This window comes from Coffea eugenioides, chromosome 8 (genome assembly GCF_003713205.1).
Source record: "Coffea eugenioides isolate CCC68of chromosome 8, Ceug_1.0, whole genome shotgun sequence".
Lineage (NCBI taxonomy): Eukaryota > Viridiplantae > Streptophyta > Magnoliopsida > Gentianales > Rubiaceae > Coffea > Coffea eugenioides.
The window spans coordinates 21387585-21397136 of record NC_040042.1 but is presented as its reverse complement, the minus strand read 5'-3'; the positions used below and the strand labels follow the sequence as shown (position 1 = coordinate 21397136).

Genomic DNA, 9552 nt, shown 5'->3' with positions numbered 1-9552 from the left:
CTACCGGTGTATAGAATATTAATTCAAAATGTATATATTTGGGGTTTGGGGGCAAAGTGGTACAAGGATCCAAGTTCGGGGGGTAAAGTGTAATTAACCCTATTTTTTGTTTCATCAAAAAATCTAGAGAATACACTAATGCATTTACCTTAGACAAAAAAAAAAAAAAATTCATGTTCATGTTTCCCTTTCAAATTTTCCCAACAATTCTCTTTGTTTTCCTTTCAAATTTTCCCAACAATTTATATCAGCTTTTCAAATCTCCCCGTCTCCACGTTCCGTCTCGCATCAAATTAATACCGTTCCTTCAGAGACCTCGTACAATTTCTCTCCTCTAAAACCCGGTCCATATTCCAGTCTAACCCACGATCTCCTTGGCATTCAAAGTCAATTTCCCACTGCCTCTATCCACTGACCAGTCATCACGATCATCACATATTTAAATCTAAGCCACCAGCTTTGATTCAGCCATTGATGAAGCACCACAATTCTTCTCCTTGTCATCACCATTCTTCTTACTTTGCCACGAGAAACTAGACCAATATAAGAGGAGGCGAAGGTAAAAAATGCTGAACCCTTTGCCTTTCTTCTTACTATTCATCACAGCCAAGAGTTTTTCTACTGTAGCTGCTGATGTTCAACTTGGGTCAACCCTCTCAGCTTCCGATCCCAACTCCAAATGGACTTCTCCAAGCCAGACCTTCACTTTTACCTTCATTACTGATCCCTCTGGTGCTGGTTCAGCTCATTTTGCAGCCATAATTTACGATAACAGCCCCAATATTCCTATCTGGATTGCTGGTGGTTCTGACCTCGGCGCTGCTGATTCCACCGCCACCCTCCGCCTCCTGTCGAACGGCAATCTGGAGCTTCGCAACGGTTCATCCAACTCCCTTGTCTGGCAGTCGTCCACCTCTGGGCGTGGGGCTGCATCCGCTTCTCTTGACGATTCAGGTAATTTTGCTCTTAGAAACTCCACCAGGTCGGATATTTGGTCAACTTTTGATAATCCGACCGACACTATTGTTCCGTCTCAGAATTTCACCAGAAATCATGTTTTGCGAAATGGGATTTATTCGTTTCGCTTGAGCAATAGTGCTGGCAACTTAGCTCTTCTGTGGAATGAGTCCATTTTCTATTACAATTCTGGGTTGAATTCATCTGCTACGGTCAAGTGGACTTCACCAAGTTTAACCATTTCACCAATTGGGATAATAACCCTTTCTGATCTGCACCTTTCCGGCCCTTTATCCTTCGCTTATAGTAGTGATTATGCCGACACAACAATTGTATTAAGGCTTGTGAAGTTGGATAATGACGGTAATTTGAGAATTTATAGCTTTGGGAAGGGTAGTGGGAATAAAACTGTTACATGGTCTGCTGTAAGTGATCAATGTCGAGTGTTTGGATATTGTGGGAATTTGGGGATATGTGGTTATAATGAGACGGGACCGGTTTGCAGTTGTCCGTCACAGAATTTCGAACCAGTTGATCAGAGGGATAGTAGGAAAGGGTGTAAGATTAAGGTGGACCTACAGAATTGTCAAGGAAATGGGATGATGATGCAGTTGGACCATACTGTGTTATTGACCTATCCCCCTGAATCAGTTACAGAGAATACTCAGGTTTTCTCTACTGGTTTTCAAGCTTGTAAATCAAATTGTCTTGTGACAAATCCTTGTCTTGGATCAACTTCATTGGCTGATGGGACAGGGTTTTGTTATCAGAAAACTTCAAATTTCATCAGCGGCTACCAGTCGCCTGCACTTCCTAGCACTTCCTTTTTCAAGATATGCGGTCAGCCTGAGCCTAATCCTCCTGTTTTATCAGCTGACAATGTGAAAAGGGATGGCTGGAGATTGAAAGCGTGGATAGTTGTGGTCGTGGTCTTGGTTACCATTTTGGGTTTGATCTTAGTTGAAGGTAGTACGTGGTGGTGGTGCTTTAGGGATAGCCCGAAATTTGGGGGAATGTCAGCTCAGTATGCACTTCTTGAGTATGCCTCTGGTGCACCTGTCCAGTTCTCATATAAGGAGCTCCAACGGACAACAAAAGGGTTTAAAGAAAAGCTTGGTGCAGGAGGATTTGGGGCTGTCTATAAAGGGGTTCTTGCTAATAGAACTGTTGCTGCAGTGAAACAGCTGGAGGGAATTGAGCAGGGTGAAAAACAGTTCAGAATGGAGGTTGCCACAATAAGCAGCACCCACCATTTGAATTTGGTTAGATTGATAGGATTTTGTTCTGAAGGGCGTCACCGACTACTGGTGTATGAGTTTATGAAAAATGGTTCGCTGGATAACTTTCTCTTCACCAGTGAAGAGCATTCAGGAAAGATATTGAGTTGGGAATCTCGTTATAACATTGCACTAGGGACTGCAAGGGGGATTACATATCTTCATGAAGAGTGTCGAGATTGTATTGTGCACTGTGATATAAAGCCTGAAAACATTCTCTTGGATGAAAATTACAATGCCAAAGTATCTGATTTTGGCCTTGCGAAACTTATTAATCCCAAGGACCACAGGTATCGAACCTTGACAAGTGTAAGGGGAACAAGAGGATATTTGGCTCCTGAGTGGCTTGCTAATCTTCCAATAACTTCAAAATCTGATGTATATAGCTTTGGGATGGTATTATTGGAGATAGTAAGTGGAAAAAGGAACTTTGAAGTCTCAGCTGAGACTAACAATAAAAAGTTTTCTTTGTGGGCTTATGAGGAATTTGATAAGGGCAATACTGAAGCAATTTTTGATAAACAGCTTTCTAAGAATGAGATAGATATAGAGCAAGTGATGAGGGCAATTCAAGTTAGCTTTTGGTGCATCCAAGAGCAACCATCTCAGAGGCCTGTAATGGGTAAGGTTGTTCAGATGCTAGAAGGCATTACTGATATTGGTAAACCACCCATTCCTAAGGGTGTCACAGAGGGATCTGTCAGTGGGACTAGCATAAACGCTAGTAGTATCAGTGCCTTTTCCACAATTGCAGCTTCAGCTCCAGCTCCCTCGTCATCTTCGTCAGTTCAAACTCCTGGAATTTTGTCTTCTGTTTCAGCAAGGAATACAGAGAGAGCATCTTCATCACTTCTTCAGTCCGAAGCTAAGTCTGCATTATGATATGATTCACAGTTTGCCAGCAGGGAGTATTTTTCGGATTCACAAAAGTCAGTCTACTGGCAGAAGATTTGGTAATTTTTAATTTGCTGTAGTAAATTATTTGGTAATTGTATCTTGCAATACTTATAGCTAGTGCAACATTGATCACATGTGTATGGCTTCGAAATAGAGTTTAGCTGCTTGTGAAAGTGTATAATTGTAGTACAGAACATGTGTAAAGGATAGTATCTAAAGTTTTAAATGTCAGAATTTACTGCAAGTTTAAGTGTGAAAATTAGACAGCGCTAGCAAGTTCAAACAAAAATATTAAAACAAGGTTGAGGGTCTTGACGTCACTTGGCTATAAATTTGCATTGACCTTCATTTTCAACACACTCTCAAAGCACTTGAAGCAGACCCAACACAGAAGATTAGATGAAACCTCTGCAGGCCTTCATGATAATTGTGAGAAAAGAAGAGGGACCTGTAGTCAAATTGCATGAAGCACTCGTAAGCTTGATCATTTAATATTGTGATCCACTTGTTTATGGTTGTTTTTTCGGTCACTCGTAAATATTTGCTTCTGTCTCATAGTAACTGTTTGATCTTTTCAACCAGTGGATGCACTGCCTAAAATAATATTGGTTTTGATATATGGTCTGCTTAAGTTTTTTCTTTTAGTTAATTTGAGCTAAGAGCGTTTTTGACGACTCGTTTTCCTCCTTGAGATTAAGAATTAGGGGTTTCTGACATTTTGCTGTTTCTTTTTTCTCAAACCAAAGAACGATACTTGTTGAAATGAACTGGCTACCAGCGTGTAGCTTTTGGAGACTTAAACTATTGTAACTTATTCTTGCTGCATGGATGTTATTGTTTCCAAAAGTTCTAGAAGACCTTACCAAGTAGCAGCATATTGCAGACACCTGACATAATATTTGATTTGCTATATGGTCTGCTTGAATTTTTTCTTTTAGCTAATTCAGGCAACAGTGTTTTTGACGACTCTTTTTCCTCAAGATTCAGATTTAAGGGTATCTGACATTTGCTCTTTCTTTTTTCTCGAATCAAAGAATGATACTCATTCAAATGAACCGTCTACCAGCATGTAGCTTTTGGAGACTTAAACCATTGTATCTTATTCTTGCTGCATGGATGGTGTTATTTCCTAAAGTTTCAAAAGACCTTGTCATGTAGCAGCATATTGCAGACAGTATAGTTGTTTCTCAAGGATATAAAAGGTGTGAAAGAAAAACTGACATAATTTTTGTGAATTGTACAAGGAGATGTCGGATTTAATTGGTTTTTTGGGTGACATACATGTTGCATTTAGTCTATTGGTTTTGCTTTTGTTCTTTCTCGTATAAATTTTCTGTGGTTTTTCTGTTTAGGAGATAGCCTTGGTTAGTGGATGGGTTTAGTTTTTCTCTCCTTGACTGTAAAGTTAGGAATTGAGTGTATCATAAGAATGTATTGACGTAGTTCAAGGTAAAATTCCATCAGACAACTTCTCGTATTTCCTCCTCCCCCTCCTCTCTCTCTCTCAGCAGAAGAAATTTTAGGTGTTTTCTCAAGTTATGTGGAGGGAAATATACATTTCATGATTGCTGTCTTTAGATATCGTCTTAGGAGTGGACTTTATTTGTTGATTGAAAGGATGCTCTTATATGAGAAAAGGTGGTCATAATTTAGAAGTGACTTGAGACGTTTGCTACAAGAATTCTGATCCACTTTTTAAAGCTATTACAAGTGCTAGCAGATAAATGGTATGTCGAAGCATTCATCCAACAATATACATTGGACTTTTGTTGAGAAGGTCTTGATCTAGTGGTTAAGGTTGAAATTCCTGGAATTAGAGGACCTAGCTCAAATCCTCCTTCCCCTTCTCTTCTGCTAATATCCCATTCCTCCCCTTGTTAGGAAAAAGTATATTGGATTTATTTTCTGTGTAGTCATTTTCTGAATTTTGACCACATAATAAATTGTTAGATTTCGTGGGGTTTTATCATATACACGGCATACATTTTAACCCTATTCTCAGAAAAAATGTGCAAGTGACAAAATCTACTGTAAGACTGATCTACGTAAGTTGATTAAGCTATTTGAATATTTCTGTCAGCTTTTCTTTTAAGTAGCATCTGCAAGGTAAAACTATACGAGAGATTACAGATTGTAGCTTTCGATATAAGTATGTCAATGAGTAGGGTTTGGATTGGATTCTTTTGATCCAAATTTAAATCCATTAAATTTAGGTAGGCCCACATCTAGATCGAAATCCTTTAAAAAAGTTAATCCAAACCCAAACTCTCATGGATTTGGATATTTGATGGATTTCCGTAGGTATTTTTTTGAACATACAGTGAAGAACTAAAGTAAAAATGTCTTAAAAATATATAGTGTTAAAAAATAACATAAAAACCAGCCAATTTTTGTTTTTAAATTAATAAAATAAACAGCCATGAAGTGTTATTGTATTAAATCCAATGGCCATATAATATTAGATTATTATATATGTATGCAAGCGCGCGCACACACATACAAACATACATGAGTTTTGGCAGGATCTGATTTGAATTTGAATTTGCGTATGGATAATAGAAAATCAAATCCTATCTAGACCTATAAATCTCTTATAGGGTTTAGGTTTGGATTTGAGAAAGTAAATGTCAAGCCTTAAGTATATTGGGTTTGAATTGAATCTAAATAAGATCGGACCCATTGACTTACTTATTTCGATATATGCTACTACTCTAAGTTTGTGGAGAGTAGTATCGTTGTGAAGCTCTTCCTAGGGTAATCTTTAAAAACTGCCCCTAAATGATAATCTGTTCCTTCGCTATTTCTTCTTTGCTTTTATGGTTTTGAATGCTAAGAGTTAGTTAGGCGCATAGTAGTTCATTCTGCAGAGGATGATTCTGTATTTACTCTAATTATTTATAGGATGTGTTGAAGATCTTTTGAGGTTTGAGCAGCAACACTTCAATAAGATATTTTGACTGCTCGAAGTAAAAGAACAATGGAAGATGCTTTTGATTGGTTGAGACTTGAGAGCGAGGTCTATGTCAGAAATCTCGCGATCGTTTTTTGATCATCAGTCTGGCGTTTGTGGTTCCAAAAGGAGGAAACAAAACGAAGTGATAGTTGGGTAGCATGTCATTTCATTTGGACTTTAAAGTATTTCAAATTTTCATTAGTTACAGATAGTTAGAGTCAATTGCAAAAGAAACAATTTCCACCTTTTATCATAACTACTGTTGTAACTATGCTAAACATGTCACTAGACAACTTGTATTGGCCGTGTATAATCAGACTTGTAACTACTACTTTTGATCTAGTATGAGTACACACAACAGCAAAACAGGTACAGTTTAAGCAAGTTCTAAGACTGATGATATTGAAATTAAAAAAAAAACTGATGCTATTGAAATGGAATATTTATCAGAGAATAATATGTGAAAGTTCTGCACAATTCGAGTACAGTATAAGAGAGAAAAAAATCCAATAATACAAACTCATTTTTGGATATGGAAATGCCCAATTTGTGGCGGACACAGAAAGTAGGCCACTTGATAGTCTCTAACTGAAGTTTGTATTATGAGCATTTGGTGCTGTTGGCTGAGCCAAAGCAAATTCAGAGTTGCAACGCAAGTGGCTTAAAAGTACTAAATGCAATTAAACAACAGCGTTCTTGCCCCCTCAAAAAAATCCCTTCTACTAACTTTCAAGTAGCTAAATGGACTAGGATGCTAATCTATCGGAGTGAATACCTCTACAATGACACCAATTAAAGGCATAAAGAATCTGGCACAGCCTGAAGGATTGTTGGAACAGCATTGGTCGCTAGACAACTTGGAATGGCCAAATCAAATCCTCGCTACAAAATATGTATGTTTTGCCATCATTTTCTTATTTCCACAAAGAAGAAGAAGCAGAAGTGTAATAATAAAGACTATTTGATATACAAAATAATTAACCAAGCAGTTGGCTTAATTCAGGATGTTACAACAAATATGGAAATTAACAGTTTTCCATTTGCTGTACTTCAGAAAACGAACCAATTTAGCGAGGTGCCTTCTTCTTTCCAGCAACAGTAACCTTCTTGCCCTTCAGGGTCCGGCAGTTGTTCTTTGTACGTTGCCCTCTACAGGGCAATCCCTGAATATGCCTCACACCTCGGTAACATTGGATCTCCTTTAGCCTCCTAATTGCAAGTGCAGTAGACCTCCTCTACAAATTTTACCCAGATAATCAGGCAGCATTGGCACAGAAAAATGTAAAAAGCTCTAGTCATGCTATGCACAATTTCGAAACAAAATGTACTTGCATTCAAATTCAGCTCTTATTGGTCCTATTTAATAACATGATTAATGATATGGTCATGCTAACGAAAAAGAAAAAACGAAGGGTAACATAAACGAGGATGAGACATGTTATGCAGATAAACTATTTTACATTTTTCGCTTGTCCACTATTTTACATTTGGCTTGTAAACCAGTGAGTCTCCTTGTATTAATGTTGACCACTCAAGATGGGAGTGTTTTATTTCCTTTTCCCTTGTCCTTTATTCCCTTAAATACAGAACAGAGAGATTGCCTGACAACCCTGAAATTTCATTTATAACATGTATATCACAACCTATTAGCACCAGGAAAAGTAGCTTTCTTCGCTTCATTTTGCCCATTCAACCTTTCCAAGTACATTACCTAGTGATTGCAATAGCATTGACATACTATCCATACCCTGCACCTGATTTGGGGGACATTAATTTGACATTTAAATTAATTCTCAAGTACCAGCTTTATACATCAAACTGAACATGTCAATAATAACTACAACATAAGCCCATTTAAAAACCTAATGAATTGATAAGATCTGTCATTCAGGGAGGGATGGGTTGAGTGGTGGTTCGATGGCATAAGTGAAAGATTTCAGATTCGAGATCTTCCACTTACACTAAAAAAAATTTCAAAAAAGATGTGTCAGCCCATAAAAATAAACAAGCAAACGAGCCCATCATGCAACAAGTTGCATTCTAGATAACCATAGCAAGAATAAATAAATCACGCCTTTACCTCATAAAACAAATTTAAAGCTCCAGTGTAAAAATTTCCAAATCCATTTACTAAGGAATTGCATTCTATGGAATTTCTTTAAAGGTTTAATGCAATACAGTTCCAATTCAAACAACAGCCTATGAAGCCACAATTAAGCCAGCAAACTAGCTAGAATCCTTTTAACTGGACCCCTAAAACCCCTCCAAAAAGAAAAGAAAACAGAAAAGAGAAAAATACTACCCTCAACAGATAACAAGAAAAAAAATGTTCCTTCAGGCATTAATTGAAAAGGAAAAGAAAAACATACAAGATCTCCTTCAATCATGTACTTGGAGACTTCTTCACGGAGAGAGGTGAGTTCTTCTTCAGACAAGTCCTTTGTGAATTTGTTGTCCATTCCAAGGTCAACCAGTATCTGCTTAGCTGTTGTACGCCCAATCCCATGAATATACTGCAAAGAAAACTCCACCCTTTTGCTGTTTGGTATCTCCACTCCTCCCACGCGAGCACACCTTATACTCAACCCACCAATCTAGCACCCCAAACAAAATTTAAAACAAAAGTCAACTAAATTATGACAAAAGAGGAAAAAGAACAAAAAAAAAAAAGATAATCGAAGAAATCTACCTTTGGGGGAACTGATGAGGCGGGCAAAGAAAAGGAGCTGGAGGTGCGTTTTGAAGAGGTAGTGTTGCAGATGAGGGAAAATGAAGGTAGTACAGGTACGGCTAGTGATTGTGCCATTTTTTGTATTGTATTTCAATTTGCTATTGATTTGTGGTTTCGAGAGGCAGAGTGGAAAAAAGAGAGGAAGTTTCACGTTTATGAAACTTTCTTATCCTCTCTCGTCAGGAAGGGGAGTAAGGGATCGGGAAAATAACAATTTGGTTCCCAAATTATCTTACTTGTGTCGATTTAGTCTCCATATTTTAGTGTTGACCGATTACATACCTAAACTTAAGATGCAAGTCCCAATTGAGGCGCTCCACCGCAAGGCCACAAGCAAAAATCAAGCGGATGTCAAATTGACCATATTTATAGAGGTATTTTTGAAACATCACTTATGCGGGTGTAATAAAGCCAAGTAAATCGTGCGTTAAAACAACAAATTCAAATTGAGGAGCTTAATTTGCAGATTTTCTCAATTGGAGAGCTAGGGTTCATTGGAAAACAGGAATGTCTCCTCAAATTCCCAAAATTGTGTATAGAATCATTGCAAATGCATCTAGGGAGAAATTGGGCCAAAGCAACATCAAGCTCAGCTAGTGTTTCAAGTAATCCGGGTTCAAATCAATCTGAAACAAGAGAAGAGATTCACCAAGGAAAAGACGAATACTGCAATGGAGATTTAATTGCGTGTTACCACTGTCATGAAGAGTGTCAAATAGTAACCTCATGGACAGAGT

General features: G+C 37.9%; 2 protein-coding genes across 4 annotated transcripts; one reads left to right on the top strand and one right to left on the bottom strand.

Moving 5' to 3' along the window:
- Positions 1-319: 319 nt before the first annotated feature.
- Positions 320-6422, top strand: LOC113779870 (G-type lectin S-receptor-like serine/threonine-protein kinase At1g34300). The gene is made up of 2 exons (XM_027325634.1): positions 320-3187; positions 6033-6422. The coding sequence occupies exon 1, from the start codon at positions 567-569 to the stop codon at positions 3114-3116; it is 2550 nt and encodes an 849-aa protein (XP_027181435.1). The 5' UTR covers positions 320-566; the 3' UTR covers positions 3117-3187; positions 6033-6422.
- Positions 6423-6589: 167 nt separating this feature from the next.
- LOC113779781 (30S ribosomal protein S13, chloroplastic-like) lies at positions 6590-8994 on the bottom strand. 3 transcript variants are annotated; one of them, XM_027325498.1, is made up of 4 exons: positions 8774-8994; positions 8454-8678; positions 7148-7319; positions 6590-6966 (listed from the first exon to the last, which is right to left on the bottom strand). In XM_027325498.1, the coding sequence occupies exons 1-3, from the start codon at positions 8888-8890 to the stop codon at positions 7152-7154; spliced, it is 510 nt and encodes a 169-aa protein (XP_027181299.1). In that variant the 5' UTR covers positions 8891-8994; the 3' UTR covers positions 6590-6966; positions 7148-7151. The 3 variants fall into 3 exon arrangements, with proteins under 3 accessions (XP_027181299.1, XP_027181300.1, XP_027181298.1); XM_027325499.1 differs by having other exon boundaries at positions 6590-6962; XM_027325497.1 differs by lacking the exon at positions 6590-6966 and having other exon boundaries at positions 6968-7319.
- Between the last annotated feature and the right edge of the window lie 558 nt (positions 8995-9552).

What these genes read in the sequence shown, in the direction of transcription:
- LOC113779870 (XM_027325634.1), top strand. Translation starts at nt 567, where the DNA reads ATGCTGAACCCTTTGCCTTTCTTCTTACTATTCATCACAGCCAAGAGT.
- LOC113779781 (XM_027325498.1), bottom strand. Translation starts at nt 8,890, where the DNA reads ATGGCACAATCACTAGCCGTACCTGTACTACCTTCATTTTCCCTCATC. An exon ending in CCTCATCAGTTCCCCCAAAG is followed by an intron (nt 8,679 to 8,773) that starts GTAGATTTCTTC and finishes TTGGGGTGCTAG; the next exon opens with ATTGGTGGGTTGAGTATAAG. An exon ending in ACATGATTGAAGGAGATCTT is followed by an intron (nt 7,320 to 8,453) that starts GTATGTTTTTCT and finishes TAAAATTTGTAG; the next exon opens with AGGAGGTCTACTGCACTTGC.